Source organism: Staurois parvus, unplaced genomic scaffold (genome assembly GCF_062004578.1).
Source record: "Staurois parvus isolate SC_StPar_1 unplaced genomic scaffold, SC_StPar_1.0 ptg002707l, whole genome shotgun sequence".
Taxonomy (NCBI): Eukaryota; Metazoa; Chordata; class Amphibia; order Anura; family Ranidae; genus Staurois; species Staurois parvus.
The window spans coordinates 98,602-117,914 of record NW_028320503.1 but is presented as its reverse complement, the minus strand read 5'-3'; the positions used below and the strand labels follow the sequence as shown (position 1 = coordinate 117,914).

The following is a 19,313-nucleotide window of genomic DNA, read 5'->3' as shown; positions in this document are numbered from 1 at the left end:
GAGGAAGCTGTCACCAATGACTTTGGCTGTGTGGTGGCATCGATGGAGGAAGCTGTCACCAATGACTTTGGCTGTGTGGTGGCATCGATGGAGGAAGCTGTCACCAATGACTTTGGCTGTGTGGTGGCATCGATGGAGGAAGCTGTCACCAATGACTTTGGCTGTGTGGTGGCATCCATGGAGGGAGCTGTCACCAATGACTTTGGCTGTGTGGTGGCATCCATGGAGGGAGCTGTCACCAATGACTTTGGCTGTGTGGTGGCATCGATGGAGGAAGCTGTCACCAATGACTTTGGCTGTGTGGCGGCATCGATGGAGGGAGCTGTCACCAGTGACTTTGGCTGTGTGGTGGCATCGATGGAGGAAGCTGTCACCAATGACTTTGGCTGTGTGGTGGCATCGATGGAGGAAGCTGTCACCAATGACTTTGGCTGTGTGGTGGCATCGATGGAGGAAGCTGTCACCAATGACTTTGGCTGTGTGGTGGCATCCATGGAGGGAGCTGTCACCAATGACTTTGGCTGTGTGGCGGCATCCATGGAGGAAGCTGTCACCAATGACTTTGGCTGTGTGGTGGCATCGATGGAGGGAGCTGTCACCACTGACTTTGGCTGTGTGGTGGCATCGATGGAGGAAGCTGTCACCAATGACTTTGGCTGTGTGGTGGCATCGATGGAGGGAGCTGTCACCAATGACTTTGGCTGTGTGGTGGCATCGATGGAGGAAGCTGTCACCAATGACTTTGGCTGTGTGGTGGCATCGATGGAGGGAGCTGTCACCAATGACTTTGGCTGTGTGGTGGCATCGATGGAGGAAGCTGTCACCAATGACTTTGGCTGTGTGGTGGCATCGATGGAGGAAGCTGTCACCAGTGACTTTGGCTGTGTGGTGGCATCGATGGAGGAAGCTGTCACCAATGACTTTGGCTGTGTGGTGGCATCGATGGAGGGAGCTGTCACCAATGACTTTGGCTGGGGCTCCATCATCCCAGTGGTGATCTTACATCGGGTCTTCCAGGTCCTGGCGGACAGTGAGGGTGCGGTGCCCGCTCTGTGCAGGTGAGGACACGACAACAGGTGTGTCCTAAGTTGTCATCCTCTTCATCTCTTATCTCCCTGTGTCTTCTTTCATCTGCAGGATCTCCCAGGTGTGTCGACTATGGAGACAGGTAGCGTCCAGTCGGGACCTCTGGCGCCGCGTGACAGTCGCTGCTGGGTCCTTCCAGGCACCACAGATCCACCCAGAACCCAGAAAATGGTGCTGAAGACAATGGGGGCATTCATCCAGCAACGGTCAGTTCAGGTCTTCCTTTGTCTGGTTGTAGAATTGGGCAGCAGGAAGTGTGTTATCTGCAGATATCCACCAACCAGAAGACCCAAAACTTCCAAAATTAAGAGAATTTCCATCCCTTTACTTTTGACATTTTGGTGTCATATTTTTGGGGAATTAACCACTTGGCTTGCGGGCACTCCCCCCTCCCCCCTCCCCCCTTCCTGCCCAGGGCCACTTTTCAGTTTTCAGCGCTGTTGCACTTTGAATGACAATTGTATGGTCATGCAACACTCTACCCATTTTTATCATTTGTTTCACACAAATACAACTTTCTTTTGGTGGTATTTAATCGCCACTGGGGGGTTTTATTTATTTGCACTGTGTGACGGGAGTCACTTTGGGGGGGGGGGCCCATGTAACACAGCTCACTTTGGAGAGGTGGGGAGACCCCTGTCTCAGCTCCCCATATCCCTATTATGTGTAAGTCACCCTGTGCCTGTTAGGGGTACGGGGGTGATCTGTCCTGATATTGGGGGGGTTGTGGATTGTTTGGTGTCATGTGGTGCATCCCATTGTTCTATTGTGTGTCTTGCTTGGGAACAAACTATTATGGGATGTATGTGTATTGGCTTGCTGGGGGGTGTCTCCAGCAGCTCTCCCTCCTGATGTGACTGTCTGCTGGTGTGTCTCTTGTTACCAAATGTAGATTGCTCCGCCCTGTGTCATTATGCAGGGAGGGGGGATTGCACCGGTGCGGTGGGTCCCGGGTTCCTCCCGGTGCGGTGGGTCCCGGGTTCCTCCCGGTGCGGTGGGTCCCGGGTTCCTCCCGGTGCGGTGGGTCCCGGGTTCCTCCCGGTGCGGTGGGTCCCGGGTTCCTCCCGGAGCGGTGGGTCCCGGGTTCCTCCCGGAGCAGACAATGCCCGTCCTCATGTGGGGGGAGTATGCAGGCAGTTCCTGGAGGATGAAGGAATTGATACCATTGAATGGCCCCCACGCTCACCTGACCTAAATCCAATAGAACCCCTCTGGGATGTCATGTTTCGGTCCATCCGACGCCGCCAGGTTGCACCTCAGACTGTCCAGGAGCTCAGTGATGCCCTGGTCCAGATCTGGGAGGAAATCCCCCAGGACACCATCCGTGGTCTCATTAGGACCCTCCCCCGACATTGTCAGGCATGCATACAAACACGTGGGGGCCACACAGACTACTGAGGCCCATTCTGAGTTGCTGCAATGACATTTCACCAACATGGACTTGCCTGCTGCATCATTTCTTCACTTTGATTTTCGGGGTGTCTGTGAATTCAGTCCTCTGTAGGTCGATCATTTCCATCCAATGATGGGGCGTCCTTACGTTCCTCACCCATCCCCCGTCCATGTCAGTATAGAGATCCAGCAGGAGATTCCTCCCCATTGGGATCTGATGGGTTTGCAAAGTCTTCCTCTCATTGGTGTGAGGTGTGTGCGCCGCACAGTGAACATTTTTGTTGCACATATAGCAGTCATCTCTATAGCTGTGTCCGGGGTTTTTATTGATCAGTTATAGACATTAGTTTGGAATATTGACACCCATGTCCTCCCCTTCATTGCTGATGTCGGTCATTTTTATTTCTAGGCTTCCTCAGGTCTCTGACTTTTCCCTTCATCGATGGAAGAATTTGTTTCCTTTGTTGTGCAGGTAAGTGCATTCGTTTACACTCTGTCCCCAGGGGTTGAGGAGTGCCTCCCACCTATCCCTCGGTGCCATGGGTGCCTCCTGCCTCTCCCCAGATGCCACAGGACCCTCACACCTGTCCCTGAATGCCATAGGGACTTCTTGCAGGTCTCCACGGGTGCCTCGGGTTTCTCCTACCTCTTCCCAAATGACATGGGGCCCTTGCACCTGTACCTGGGTGCCATAATGACTTCCTACCTATCCCCACATTCCATGGGTGCCTTCCACCTTCCCCTGGGTGCCATGGTTTCCTGGGTGCCTGTCTTTCCCTAGATGCCACAGGGTCCTTGAACCTGGATGCCATTGGAACTCCCTGTCTGTCCCTGCAAGACATTGGAACTCCCTGTCTGTCCCTGCAAGACATTGGAAATCCCTGTCTGTCCCTGCAAGACATTGGAACTCCCTGTCTGTCCATGCAAGACATCGGAACTCCCTGTCTGTCCCTGCAAGACATTGGAACTCCCTGTCTGTCCATGCAGGACATCGGAGCTCCCTGTCTGTCCATGCAAGACATCGGAGCTCCCTGTCTGTCCATGCAGGACATCGGAGCTCCCTGTCTGTCCATGCAAGACATCGGAGCTCCCTGTCTGTCCATGCAAGACATCGGAGCTCCCTGTCTGTCCATGCAAGACATCGGAGCTCCCTGTCTGTCCATGCAAGACATCGGAACTCCCTGTCTGTCCATGCAAGACATCGGAGCTCCCTGTCTGTCCATGCAAGACATCGGAGCTCCCTGTCTGTCCATGCAAGACATCGGAGCTCCCTGTCTGTCCATGCAGGACATCGGAGCTCCCTGTCTGTCCATGCAAGACATCGGAGCTCCCTGTCTGTCCATGCAGGACATCGGAGCTCCCTGTCTGTCCATGCAGGACATCGGAGCTCCCTGTCTGTCCATGCAGGACATCGGAGCTCCCTGTCTGTCCATGCAGGACATCGGAGCTCCCTGTCTGTCCATGCAGGACATCGGAGCTCCCTGTCTGTCCATGCAGGACATCGGAGCTCCCTGTCTGTCCATGCAGGACATCGGAGCTCCCTGTCTGTCCATGCAGGACATCGGAGCTCCCTGTCTGTCCATGCAGGACATCGGAGCTCCCTGTCTGTCCATGCAGGACATCGGAGCTCCCTGTCTGTCCATGCAGGACATCGGAGCTCCCTGTCTGTCCATGCAGGACATCGGAGCTCCCTGTCTGTCCATGCAGGACATCGGAGCTCCCTGTCTGTCCATGCAGGACATCGGAGCTCCCTGTCTGTCCATGCAGGACATCGGAGCTCCCTGTCTGTCCATGCAGGACATCGGAGCTCCCTGTCTGTCCATGCAGGACATCGGAGCTCCCTGTCTGTCCATGCAGGACATCGGAGCTCCCTGTCTGTCCATGCAGGACATCGGAGCTCCCTGTCTGTCCATGCAGGACATCGGAGCTCCCTGTCTGTCCATGCAGGACATCGGAGCTCCCTGTCTGTCCATGCAGGACATCGGAGCTCCCTGTCTGTCCATGCAGGACATCGGAGCTCCCTGTCTGTCCATGCAGGACATCGGAGCTCCCTGTCTGTCCATGCAGGACATCGGAGCTCCCTGTCTGTCCATGCAGGACATCGGAGCTCCCTGTCTGTCCATGCAGGACATCGGAGCTCCCTGTCTGTCCATGCAGGACATCGGAGCTCCCTGTCTGTCCATGCAGGACATCGGAGCTCCCTGTCTGTCCATGCAGGACATCGGAGCTCCCTGTCTGTCCATGCAGGACATCGGAGCTCCCTGTCTGTCCATGCAGGACATCGGAGCTCCCTGTCTGTCCATGCAGGACATCGGAGCTCCCTGTCTGTCCATGCAGGACATCGGAGCTCCCTGTCTGTCCATGCAGGACATCGGAGCTCCCTGTCTGTCCATGCAGGACATCGGAGCTCCCTGTCTGTCCATGCAGGACATCGGAGCTCCCTGTCTGTCCATGCAGGACATCGGAGCTCCCTGTCTGTCCATGCAGGACATCGGAGCTCCCTGTCTGTCCATGCAGGACATCGGAGCTCCCTGTCTGTCCATGCAGGACATCGGAGCTCCCTGTCTGTCCATGCAGGACATCGGAGCTCCCTGTCTGTCCATGCAGGACATCGGAGCTCCCTGTCTGTCCATGCAGGACATCGGAGCTCCCTGTCTGTCCCTGCAGGACATCGGAGCTCCCTGTCTGTCCCTGCAGGACATCGGAGCTCCCTGTCTGTCCATGCAGGACATCGGAGCTCCCTGTCTGTCCCTGCAAGACATCGGAGCTCCCTGTCTGTCCCTGCAAGACATCGCAACTCCCTGTCTGTCCCTGCAAGACATCGCAACTCCCTGTCTGTCCCTGCAAGACATCGCAACTCCCTGTCTGTCCCTGCAAGACATCGCAACTCCCTGTCTGTCCCTGCAAGACATCGCAACTCCCTGTCTGTCCCTGCAAGACATCGCAACTCCCTGTCTGTCCCTGCAAGACATCGCAACTCCCTGTCTGTCCCTGCAAGACATCGCAACTCCCTGTCTGTCCCTGCAAGACATCGCAACTCCCTGTCTGTCCCTGCAAGACATCGCAACTCCCTGTCTGTCCCTGCAAGACATCGCAACTCCCTGTCTGTCCCTGCAAGACATCGCAACTCCCTGTCTGTCCCTGCAAGACATCGCAACTCCCTGTCTGTCCCTGCAAGACATCGCAACTCCCTGTCTGTCCCTGCAAGACATCGCAACTCCCTGTCTGTCCCTGCAAGACATCGGAACTCCCTGTCTGTCCCTGCAAGACATCGGAACTCCCTGTCTGTCCATGCAAGACATTGGAGCTTTCTTTTCTCAAAATCCAGGTTTCTCCTGACCTTCACCCTAAAGCCGCAGGGCCTCCTTCTTATCCCCCGAAGCCACTTGATCCCAAATGCCATAGAGGTCCCCATCTGTCCCTGGATGCCAGGGTGGTTTTCTGAATGTCTCCAGAAGCCACTTGGCTTCCAAATGTCTGTTCTGACATCTTTGTCCTTTATCCCTCTTCTCACGGTCTTTTCTGTTTTTTTGGGGTTCCTTTTAGAGTTTGTCGCAGTCCTGCCCTCTGCTGTCGTCTCTTACGCTGTCACATTGTAATCGGGTGACTGAGGATGACCTGCAGTCTATAGGACGTTGCTGTCCCCAGTTGCAGAACCTCAACCTGCAAGACTCCAAGGTACATGGTGCATGGCTCTACACACTCCGCAAAATCAGCAGCGCTTGGTATGGGGGCCTCAAGTGGGAGGAACATCACCAGCACACCAAGGATCTCCTATTAAGGGTCCAAAGCTTTAATCAGCAATCATATAGTTACAGCAAGTTCAACGTTTCGGAGTCTCGCACGACCCCTTCATCAGGCTTCAAAACATGACCCCTTCATCAGGCTTCAAAACATGACCCCTTCATCAGGCTTCATCGCATGACCCCCTTCATCAGGCTTCAAAACATGACCCCTTCATCAGGCTTCATCGCATGACCCCCTTCATCAGGCTTCAAAACATGACCCCTTCATCAGGCTTCATCGCATGACCCTCTTTATCAGGCTTCATCACATGACCCCTTCATCAGGCTTCAAAACATGACCCCTTCATCAGGCTTCATCACATGGCCCCTTCATCAGGCTTCATCGCATGACCCCTTCATCAGGCTTCATCACTTGGCCCCTTCATCAGGCTTCATCGCATGACCCCTTCATCAGGCTTCATCACTTGGCCCCTTCATCAGGCTTCATCGCATGACCCCTTCGCCAGGCTTCATCACATGACCCCCTTCGCCAGGCTTCATCACATGACCCCCTTCGCCAGGCTTCATCACATGACCCCCTTCGCCAGGCTTCATCACATGACCCCCTTCGCCAGGCTTCATCACATGCCCCTTTCATCAGGCTTCATCGCATAACCCTCTTCATCAGGCTTCATCACATGACGCCCTTCGCCAGGCTTCATCACATGACGCCCTTCGCCAGGCTTCATCACATGACCCCCTTCGCCAGGCTTCATCACATGACCCCCTTCGCCAGGCTTCATCACATGACCCCCTTCGCCAGGCTTCATCGCATGACCCCCTTCGCCAGGCTTCATCGCATGACCCCTTCATCAGGCTTCATCACATGACCCCCTTCGCCAGGCTTCATCACATGACCCCCTTCGCCAGGCTTCATCACATGACCCCCTTCGCCAGGCTTCATCACATGACCCCCTTCGCCAGGCTTCATCACATGACCCCCTTCGCCAGGCTTCATCACATGACCCCCTTCGCCAGGCTTCATCACATGACCCCCTTCGCCAGGCTTCATCACATGACCCCCTTCGCCAGGCTTCATCGCATGACCCCCTTCGCCAGGCTTCATCGCATGACCCCCTTCGCCAGGCTTCATCGCATGGCCCCCTTCGCCAGGCTTCATCGCATGGCCCCCTTCGGCAGGCTTCATCACATGACCCCCTTCGGCAGGCTTCATCACATGACCCCCTTCGGCAGGCTTCATCACATGACCCCTTCATCAGGCTTCATCACATGACCCTTCGCCAGGCTTCATCACATACATGATGAAGGGGTCCTGCGAGAATCCAAACCGTCGCCCTTGCTGTAACTATGCGATTTCTGATTAAAGCTTTGGACCCTTAGTTGGACCCTTAGTTGGAGATCCTTGGTGTGCTGGTGATGTTCCTCCCACTTGAGTCTTTTCAGGTCCAGCCGATGGTCACTGCAGCATTTGTGCATACAGCTAAACTCGGATGCAGGACCGTGTGCGTTGGGATCATGCTATCATGGTATGGGGGACTGTTCCATGTTTTGTCCATTTAAAGTGTTATTGAACCCACAACAGTCCAATCCGTCTGTAGATGCAGGAAAGCATGCTTGTTATACTCTGTGGAACCTAAGGGGTTAATACTCTGCATGGTTTAAAGAAGGATGTTTGATCCTGGCTTCTCTGATCCTCACCTTATTCCACAATCCACAATTCATCTGCTGATAGAACAGAGCCTTGGGGCAAGCTGCACCTGCTCAGTTTGGTGTGTATTGCTAGAATTTTTTATTTCTGCTTGAAAGAGTTCATGTGATCAGCAGAGAGCCAATCAGCACTGTCCAGGCAGAGAGTCAGGGGTTATGCAGTCTCATAGGGCAATCAGGGGAGAATGAAAACTCCTACAAGCTTTAACCAGTGCTCTGCTGGACACTGATAGAAGTCACAAGACTGCTCTATACTGCTGATGAGAAAATATATTTTGCAGTTTATATTTACTAAAATAATTGCATTTCCATGTTGTGTGTACTGTGGGAGATCATATATAGTGAATGCTGGGTCCGGGGAGAGCGGATACAGTGAATGCGGGGTCCGGGGAGAGGGGATATAGTGAATGCGGGGTCCGGGGAGAGAGGATGTAGTGAATGCGGGGTCCCGGGAGAGCGGATATAGTGAATGCGGGGTCCCGGGAGAGCGGATGTAGTGAATGCGGGGTCCGGGGAGATCATATATAGTGAATGCGGGGTCCGGGGAGAGCAGATATAGTGAATGCGGGGTCCGGGGAGAGCGGATATAGTGAATGCGGGGTCCGGGGAGAGCGGATATAGTGAATGCGGGGTCCGGGGAGAGCGGATATAGTGAATGCGGGGTCCAGGGAGAGGGATATAGTGAATGCGGGGTCCGAGGAGAGCGGATATAGTGAATGCGGGGTCCGGGGAGAGCGGATATAGTGAATGCGGGGTCCGGGGAGAGCGGATATAGTGAATGCGGGGTCCGGGGAGAGCGGATATAGTGAATGCGGGGTCCATGGAGAGCGGATATAGTGAATGCGGGGTCCGGGGAGAGCGGATATAGTGAATGCGGGGTCCGGGGAGAGCGGATATAGTGAATGCGGGGTCCGGGGAGAGCGGATATAGTGAATGCGGGGTCCGGGGAGAGCGGATATAGTGAATGCGGGGTCCGGGGAGAGCGGATATAGTGAATGCGGGGTCCGGGGAGAGCGGATATAGTGAATGCGGGGTCCGGGGAGAGCGGATATAGTGAATGCGGGGTCCGGGGAGAGCGGATATAGTGAATGCGGGGTCCGGGGAGAGCGGATATAGTGAATGCGGGGTCCGGGGAGAGCGGATATAGTGAATGTGGGGTCCGGGGAGAGCGGATATAGTGAATGCGGGGTCCGGGGAGAGCGGATATAGTGAATGCGGGGTCCGGGGAGAGCGGATATAGTGAATGCGGGGTCAGAGGAGAGAGGATATAGTGAATGCGGGGTCCGGGGCGAGCGGATATAGTGAATGCGGGGTCCGGGGGAGAGCGGATATAGTGATTGCGGGGTCCGGGGAGAGCGGATGTAGTGAATGCGGGGTCCGGGGAGAGAGGATGTAGTGAATGCGGGGTCCCGGGAGAGCGGATTTAGTGAATGCGGGGTCCGGGGAGATCATTTATAGTGAATGCGGGGTCCGGGGAGACCGGATATAGTGAATGCGGGGTCCGGGGAGAGCGGATATAGTGAATGTGGGGTCCGGGGAGAGCGGATATAGTGAATGCGGGGTCCGGGGAGAGCGGATATAGTGAATGTGGGGTCCGGGGAGACCGGATATAGTGAATGCGGGGTCCGGGGAGACCGGATATAGTGAATGTGGGGTCCGGGGAGACCGGATATAGGGAATGCGGGGTCCGGGGAGACCGGATATAGGGAATGCGGGGTCCGGGGAGAGCGGATATAGGGAATGCGGGGTCCTGGGTTTAATTACACTTTTAAGTCTCAGGCTATGGGGAACTGCTTGACTTTGACTGCAGTCACCTGGGCTGCCTCTTCCCTTACCTTCTGATTTTCTTGTAGTGATGGGTGTGTTGTCTCCATAGGTTAAGGATGAAGCCGTGTATAGATTCCTGGAGATGTACGGGACTCGTCACAGGCGACTGCTGCTGTCATACAGCCTTGATATGGAGGAAATTATGAATAGAATAGCGGTGTGTCCTCTGGCCATATATCCCTCCCCAGTTCTATTCCTCCCCTTCCCTTATCTCACCTCCATTATATATCCCTCCCCAGGTCTATCCCCCCCTTCACTTATCTCACCTCCATTATATATCCCTCCCCAGTTCTACCCCCCCCCCCTTCATTTATCTCACCTCCATTATATATCCCTCCCCAGTTCTATCCCCCTCCTTCCCTTATCTCACCTCCATTATATATTCCTCCTCAGTTCTATCCCCCTCCTTCCCTTATCTCACCTCCATTATATCTCTCTCCCCAGTTCTATCCTCCTCCTTCCCTTATCTCCCCTCCATTATATATCCCTCCCCATTTCTATCCCTCTCTCCCTCTCCCTCCTTATCTCACCTCCATTATATATCCCTCCCCAGTTCTACCCCCCCCCCCCTTCATTTATCTCACCTCCATTATATATCCCTCCCCAGTTCTATCCTCCTCCTTCCCTTATCTCTCTTCCATTATAGCTCTCTCCCCAGTTCTATCCCCCCCCCTTCCCTTATCTCACCTCCATTATATATCCCTCCCCAGTTCTATCCCTCTCCTTCCCTTATCTCACCTCCACTATATATCCCTCCCCAGTTCTATCCTCCTCCTTCCCTTTGTCTTCCCTCCTACATTTCTCTTAGTCTCTGTATTGTGATTACAGAGTGGTTGGTGCCCAGAACTGATGCTTTTGGTTGTGAATGTTCCCTTGGATTCGGTCATCCTGGACTTTCTGCTCCCCATTGAAGAATTACAGGCTTCCTGCCCCAAGCTGGAGGTGAGTGAGTATAATACAGGTCCTCTTTATATGGGCTGGAGTATTGTCAGAGTTGTGTCTTTTGCATGTCTGTAAAACCACAGAACCACTCAATGGTCCATTACTTTCCACCAAATGGGATATTGTCCCTTCCGAAAGAAAGTATAGAAATGGAGTTGGTATCTTGCCCAGAGAATCAACAGAATTTCCCAATCACTTTATTCATGAGGTCATAATTGCCTTCACCGTCCATAATAAACAGGAAGTGTTTGCTATCAGTGACCACACATTGCACAAGTCTAGATACGCCTTCTACCTGAATTCTGATGGAGTCGTTGGGCCAGAAATATTGACTTCTTTCAGTGGAACTGATCTTAGCAGGTGCAGCCAACGGGGAATTCCATCCTACACTGGCAGATTCCAGGCATTTGGCTAAACTGGAGTATCCAAAACTATAAAAAGACTGGCAGACTAAGGAAAGTGTGTTGTCATGGCCATTTCATTCATTTCTTTTATATATGGCGTAAATATATGGAATAATATACAGCGGGTAAAATAAGTATTGAACACGTCACCATTTTTATCGGTAAATATACTTCTAAAGGTGAAATTTTCACCACATACCGGTGACAACCCGTGCGATTCATATATACAAGGAAACCAAAACAAATATGTTCAGAAATTGATGTGTAATAAAATGGAATGACGCAGGGAAAAAGTATTGAACACGCTAACTGAAATGTATTTAATACTTGGTACCAAATCCTTTGTTGGTAATGACGGCCTTAAGCCGCCTCCTGTATGGAGGAACGAGTCACATGCGTCGTTCAGGTGGGATTTTGGCCCGTTCTTCCACACACTCTTCAAATTTTTAAGGTTCTGTAGGCCTCTTCTATGAACTCGAATCTTTAGTTCTTTCCATACATCTTCTATTGGATTCCAGTCAGGTGATTGGCTGGGCCATTCTAGCAGCTTTATTTTCTTTCTATGAAACCAATGGAGAATGTTCTTGGCTTTGTGTTGAGGATCATTGGCTTGAAATATCCGCCCTCATTTCATCTTTATCTTCCTGGTAGATGGCAGCAGATTTTTATCCATAATGTCTTGGTCCATTTTTCCGTTCATCCTCCCTTCAATGACATGAAGTTTGCCAGTACCGTATGCTGAAAAACAGCCCCACACCATGATGTTTGAAAGTATTACTGCTAAGTGAGTTTTCTATTGTGATAAATTGGCCACCAACATGCGACAATCCCACGACCGCTGCCCTCAATATGTCACGATCGCGGCGTCAGACCGCAGACCTCCTCACCAAACTCGTGACCGAAGGACTGGCCGATCCAAACCGCGATGTGACGTGCTTAACAATGCCACACCCAGCTGCACCCTGTACAATGATTTTCCAGCTAATTGGACACAATCTATGTACCGGCAGCCTGGGAGCGAGTGTTACTGGGTCAGGTTAATTACGCAATTAACCCCTTCACACTGCCACCACCTCCTTTTGGTTCAGAGAAAGAAGAAACTCGCAATATCGCTATAACACTATAATAATTGAAATAATCGTCCGCATAACCTGGGCATTGACACAGGCCGGTTATACAGAGAGTTAAACCAACAGTAGCGTCTCTTTAGAGGCAGGAATTCGTAAATTGCAATTAAGATTATAGAAACAGTTCAACACTTTCAGAAGAAAGATTTATTACTAAAAGGGTCAAACAGGTGCAGTAAAATATTTACAAAGCAGATGTAACTAAGATATATATATATATATATATATATATATATATATATATATATAATTAGGTAAGTACTTGCCAAATAAATGCCTGGGGTTAAGCAGCTTCAGGTTTCATGAGCTCCAGGGTGATTTGCGTTGTCTCTACAGCTAATTCCGGTGTCTCATGGCAGGAGACGTTGCTTTTTTCTGCAGATCTTGTAACACAGACCGTTATCCCTCTAACTAACTTCAAGAAGGGAGAAAGCTCTCCTTATCTAAGACAGTCGCCCTGGAATTTTCCTATCACAGTCAAACCAATACCTTATTTGGCAAAAAGGATTGTTGGCAGGCTCAGCGTCATATGCTGCTTGCATTCCTGAGGGAGGGGAATGAGGAGATACATGAAACCTCCAGGTGTTCGCATAGGAGTTAAGAGAAATACCCAAAATATATAAGTTTGAGGCAGAATGGAGAACCGCACCTCTCCCTGTGGGCATGATTGTGACAATTTCCTCCTCCTAATCTCCTTAATTCCTCTCTAATTTCATTTAACATTACTATGTAATTTGATTTATAAAGGTTTTTATATGCCGAAGTGAGTTTTACCCCCAAGTATTTTAATTCTCTTTCCACACAAAGGGAAATTCCCCTTGTATCCCCCTTTTTTCCTCATTTAGAAGATTTATGTTTCATATCTCTGTTTTAGCCGGGTTGATTTTTAAATTTGACATCTCTCCATATCCCTTCAGTGCCCTCATTAAATTAGGGAGCGTGATTGTAGGATTTCTGATATAAAACAAATCATCCGCAAAAGCAGCAACCTTATGTTCTGTATTTCCTATACATATTCCCTTTGTCTGAGTTTTTTCTTATTGTTGACAACAGTGATTCCAAGGACAAAACATACAACAATGGGGACAGCGGGCAGCCCTGTCTTGTTCCATTTGTCATCCCAAATGACTCCGACATCTCCCCATTCACCATAACCACTGCGGAGGGCCCCCTGTATAACTCTCCTATCCATGCTCTCATTCTAGCTCCCACTCCCAGGACTTCCAATGTATCCATCATAAATCCCCAGTTAACTCTATCAAATGCCTTCTCTGCATCCACCGAAAGAACCACCACTGGAGTCCTTCCCTTTCTACTTTTCTGAATTAGCAGCAAGGATCTCAACCCATTGTCTCTGCCCTCTCTCCCTTGAACAAAACCCACCTGATCTTCATGTATCCATTCGGGCATTAAATCTTTCAGCCTATTTGCTAAGATCTTTGCATATATCTTCATATCTATATTCAATAATGATATTGGTCTATAACTTGAACACTGGGCAGGATCTTTTCCTTCCTTATGAATAAGGACCACCTGAGCCTACAGGGATTCTCGCCTCATATCCATCTCTCCCCCCAAAGCGTTGAAATAGGACTTCAATTTAGGTATTAGCAACTCGCTGTATTTTTTATAATATCTAACAGTGTATCCATCTGGTCCTGGGCTTTTACCCATCATGGAGCTTTTTAATGCTATCTTTATTTCTTCATATGTAATTTCAGAATCTAGGGAGTTCAGAAGATCTTCATTTAAATTCGGTAGACCTGCATTTTTTAAATATATCCTTCTTTTTTCAATAGTTGCTGATCCATCCTTATTTATAAAGACTTGGGGGGCAATATTATAAAGTTTACCGTAGTAATCCTTAAACACCTTCGCAATCTCTCTAGTTGAGTGAACAAGTTCTCCCTTGGGGTTTTTTATTTTATCGATATAATTCCTATTCTTCTTTTTCCTCAAAGCTCTCATCAGAAACTTTCCTGGTCTATCCCCCCATCTATACCTTTCACATAATACTTTATTAAAGACTCTCCTCTTCTCCTCTTCCATCATATTCTCTAATTCTTTTTTTTTTTTTTTTTTTACTTTCTGCATTATTTCTTTTGTGATATTCTTTTTATGCAACTGTTCAAACTCATCTAATTCCTTTAGGAGCCCATTGATTTTCTCTCTCCTTTCTCTTTTCTTTCTTGCCCCAATTGCGGCAAGGATTCCCGTTATGTATACCTTATGGGCCTCCCACACTGTAACCACCGACACATCTCCTGTTTCATTTTCCTCAAAATATCTCCTTATCTCCTCTCCAATCTTCCGCTTGGTCTCTTGATCCATTAGGAGTGTCTCATTCAACCTCCATACCCACCCTCCTGAGGGCCTCTTTCCCCATCCTACTTTCAATACAACATGGGCGTGGTCTGAGAGTGACATTACCTCTATTGTTAATTTAACCGAAGACTCTATTAATCGGTGATCTCCTAGATTGTAAGCTCCAAAGAGCAGGGCCCTCAATCCCCTCATGTTTTGCATTGTATTGGTATTGTTCTGTCACATGTTCTGTCCCCCTTTGTAATGTACAGCGCTGAGCGAACTATCGGCGCTTTATAAATACTGTATAATAATAATAATCTATCAATACATGGTCCAACCTAGAATACATCTCATGTACCTTTGAGAAGAAGGAATAATCTCTATCTTTCATATGCATGATTCTCCAACTGTCCACCAATTGATACTCCGTTATCACTTTCCTCAGCAATCTTAGGGACTTACTCCCCTCCCTTGTACAGCAGAAGTTGTATCCATTTGTGGGTCCATACATAGATTAAAGTCCCCAGCTACTCTCAGATATCCCTTTCTAAAATCCATCAATCTTTTTAAGACTCTTTTCAAAAATAACTCCGGCTTCTTAGTTGGGCAGTAGATGTTAGCGACTGTACATTCGATATCTTGTAGTTTACCTTTCAGGAATAGAAACCTCCCATCCGGATCAGACTTTCTATCCTCCAACTCAAACCTGATATTCTTTGAAAATCCTATAGCTACCCCCTTTGCTCTCCTAATTGGGGAATCTGCATAATACCATAATGGATAGTATCTAGAATTCTGCTTAACGTTTGACTTCAATTCAAAATGCGTTTCCTGCAGGAAACCACTGAGACTGTTCTATGTTGTAATTCCTTAAATAATTTGAACCTTTTCCCTGGACAGTTCAACCCGTTTACATTAGAAGTTATAAACCGTAAATCTTCCATTTTCTTAACATCATTTCCTTTCTTTCTCGCTTCTCCCCCCCCCCCCTTTTCCTCTACCCTTGTTACTCCCTTCTTTATGCAGGCATTCGACTAGAATACCCTCCCCTCCCTCACCCCTCCACCCCTCAATCCACCCCCCCTCTCCTTCCCATCCCTCCCCTCCCTTAGGCTTGCATTTTGCCTAAATATCTTGAGGGTCCAAACCCATCCTAGATCTACCACCTTGGGGTTGAACTCCACCCATGGACGGACCCCTTTACTTCCCACCACCTCAGATATCCCAAGTCTATCTATTCAATTCGTTATGATCCCCGTAACTCTGAAGGCCTGGAAGGGAAGAGGGAAAAAAAAAAAAAAAAAGATTGCTGTTACAGCCTTTGTGGGTTTAAAAGCAATCGGTGTAAAAAAAAATCTTCATTTTGGTGACACTGTACTGCTAAGGGTGACCGTATTTAAAAAAAAAAAAAACCCAAATAATAATATTAAAAAAAAGATAAGAGGGGGGCACTGGAAGAAGGGGAGGATCAGAGAAGACAGGATCAAACAGCCTTTTTACACAATGCAGAGTATTAACCCCTTAGGTTCCACAGTGAGTATAACAAGCATGCTTTGCTGCAGCTACAGACGGATTGTACTGCGGGGGGTTTAGGAACACTTTAACAAACCTCAAAGGACACATCCTCAGCCTGTACAGACTGAGCCCCCACAGCCAGCAAATCGGGGTGCCACAGACCTACAAGTCCAGGGAGAGCAGACTGTGCCAGCAGTGTGACTGTGGGATCCTGAAGGACGAGACCCACTTCCTACCAACAAAATTCCCCTTTGCCCCCTATGCAGTTGCTCCCCTATGTCGGACACTCACACCAGGAATGCGGGGGTTGTGCTCTGGAGTTGCTCAGATACTGACCAGTACATGGGAGCTCCGACAAGCACTGTGGTGAGATGTAGTAGCATGCATGCAGGTCTAGAACGCGCAGCTTCCTAGAATTTTTCAGCAGCCTCAGAAGGACGTCATCTGTGACCGGGGGGGAGGGGGCAACCAGTTCCTAATTTCTAAAGGTGCTATTGAAGTCAGATTAGGTCAAAATGGAACTCTTTGGATGCCATAATACACATCATGTTTGGAGGTCACATGGCACTGCACGTCACCCCAAAAACACCATCCCAACTGTGAAGCATGGTGGTGGGAACATCTAAATGGTGGGAACATCTTGGTGGTGGACTGGAAGGGGGTGAAAGTGTCCGGACTGGAAGGGGGTGAAAGTGTCCGGACTGGAAGGGGGTGAAAGTAGTGTCCGGACTGGAAAGGGGGTGAAAGTAGTGTCCGGACTGGAAAGGGGGTGAAAGTAGTGTCCGGACTGGAAAGGGGGTGAAAGTAGTGTCCGGACTGGAAAGGGGGTGAAAGTAGTGTCCGGACTGGAAAGGGGGGGAAAGTAGTGTCCGGACTGGAAAGGGGGGGAAAGTAGTGTCCGGACTGGAAGAGGAGGGGGGAAAGCGTCCGGACTGGAAGAGGAGGGGGGAAAGCGTCCGGACTGGAAGGGGGGGAAAGGTAAATGACAGAAAATACTCTGAAAAGCCACATATAATAGAGCCTAATAAGAGAACCACTCCGTCAATCCTCTTATGGCAGTACATGATGACGTCATAACATCATAGCGGGGCGGTTGGCGTCCATATCTCTGAGGAAGTCCCAACATCTGACATGTTGTGGGACTTCCTCAGAGATAAGGACACCAACCCCCAACCATCCCACTATTTATTAATTTCCCTGAATGGGAACGCTGTAAACAATACACTCCGATGACTCTACAGCGAATCCACAATGCTTGTATTTAATCCCGACCGAACTTACAGCGGTATCCTCGTAACGATTTTAAAATCACAATAAACATAACTAAATTCATAACTACCATACAAATCCATATAAAACCTGAAATATAGGTGTGTAAAAATTAAGAGAAAATATATTTTAAAAAATCACATCTCAATTATCTTTAAAAAAAAAAAAAAAAAAAAAAAAAAAAGATAAAATAAACAATACCAATTTATTTATTTCTATTTGCAGTACCAAAAAGAAGCAGTTTATTTCTATATAAAACCAAACCAAATAAAAAAAAGGGGTTGGGGGGAAAAGGGGGAGTATATACACCCAAATAGGGCTGTATAATTATTTTATCCAATATACAAAATAAATAAAACATTGTAAAAATTCTCTAATTTATTCAATATGGCCTAGTAGCTTAAAAAAACAAAAAAAACAAATAAAAAACCCATAACTAAATTCATTACTACCATAAAAATCTATATAAAACCTAAAATATAGGTGTGTAAAAATTAATAGAAAAAAAAACATTTAAAAATCACATTAAAAAAAAGAAAATAAAATATACCATTCAATTTTTTTATTTCTATATAAAACCAAACTAAATAGAAATGAGGAGTTAGAGGAAAAAAGGGGAGTATATACACCCAAATAGGGCTGTATAATTATTTTATCCAATATACAAAATAAATAAAACATTGTAATCTCACTTATTCAATATGACCTAGGAACTTAAAAAAACAAAAACAAACCATAACAAAAAGGGACAAATAAAATGGAAAAAAAACAAACCCAAGGGACCAATCAAACAAGGCTACGTAAGGGGGGCTTCCCATAATAAAAAAAGACCCGCACTTGGGAATTATTAATACAATTTAGGTTGAATTCTATATTTAACCTTTTTCGTGGGTTGGACCCAAGTACTGTACATCCAGCCAGGACTCCATTTGAGCACAGTAGATCCACTGGATCCTTTTTTTTTTTTCAATTACATTACATTATTACATTACATTACATTGAGTTTATATAGCGCCAAAGGGTTTGCTCAGCGCTGTACAATAGAGGGGGGGACAATACATGAAACATTACAGCAGCTACGAACAGCACACGAGGGGTAAGAGGGCCCTACTCTTTCGAGCTTACAATCTGGGAGGGAGGGGGTAGTGGTACAGGAGGAAGTGGCTGTGGGGGATGGAGTGGTAGGAGGAATGAAGGAGAGCAGCAGTTAGGTGAGGGTGGGGTAGGCTTCCCTGAAGAGGTGGGTTTTCAGGGAGCGCCTGAAGGTGAGGAGGGAAGGTGACAGTCTGATGGATTGGGGTAGTGAGTTCCAGGGGATGGGGGAGGACCTGGAGAAGTCTTGCAGTCGTGCGTGTGAGGAGGAGACCAGGGAGCAAGATAGAAGGAGGTCCTGTGAAGAGCGAAGGGTACGGGTAGGGTGGTACTTGGGAATCAGGTCGGTGAGGTAGTTAGGGGCAGTGTTGTGAATGGCTTTGCAAGTCAGAGTGAGTAGTTTGAATTTGATGCGTTGGGCGATAGGGAGCCAGTGGAGGGAGAGGCAGAGGGGGGTGGCAGAGGTGGAGCGGCTGGTGAGGTGGATGAGTCTGGCAGCTGAGTTCAGGATGGTCTGAAGCGGGGAGAGTTTGCACTGGGGTAGGCCGGTGAGGAGGGAGTTGCAGTAGTCCAGGCGTGAGATAATCAGGGAGTGTACGAGTAGTTTAGTGGTGTCTGGGGTAAGGAAGGAGCGTATTTTGGCGATATTGCGGAGGTGGAGCCTGCATGTGTTTGTCAGTGATTTGACATGAGGTTGGAAGGAGAGGTTAGAGTCCAGAATGACCCCAAGGACTTTGGCTTGCGGGGCGGGATTGATGGTGGTGATGTTAGTAGTGATGGATAGGATGGGGGGGGGGGCGCGGGGCAGGAGGGAAGACGAGAAGCTCGGTTTTGGAGAGGTTGAGTTTGAGGAAATGGAGCGACATCCAGTCAGAGATGTCGTTTAGGAGGTGAGTGAT

General features: G+C 49.1%; 1 protein-coding gene across 2 annotated transcripts in view; it reads left to right on the top strand.

The window, feature by feature from the left end:
- The first annotated feature begins 673 nt into the window (after nt 1-673).
- LOC149429414 (F-box/LRR-repeat protein 6-like) overlaps nt 674-19,313 on the top strand; it is an 81,156-nt gene continuing 62,516 nt past the window's right edge. Inside the window, exons 1-6 of one of the 2 annotated variants that reach the window (XM_089666432.1) lie at nt 828-1,058; nt 1,138-1,292; nt 2,888-2,950; nt 6,025-6,156; nt 9,808-9,915; nt 10,587-10,700. In XM_089666432.1, the coding sequence (XP_089522558.1) occupies nt 2,921-2,950; nt 6,025-6,156; nt 9,808-9,915; nt 10,587-10,700 (384 nt within the window). In that variant the 5' untranslated portion in view covers nt 828-1,058; nt 1,138-1,292; nt 2,888-2,920. Of the gene's footprint in view, nt 1,059-1,137; nt 1,293-2,887; nt 2,951-6,024; nt 6,157-9,807; nt 9,916-10,586; nt 10,701-19,313 lie in introns of both variants that reach the window. The other variant, XR_016310477.1, reaches the window with a different exon arrangement.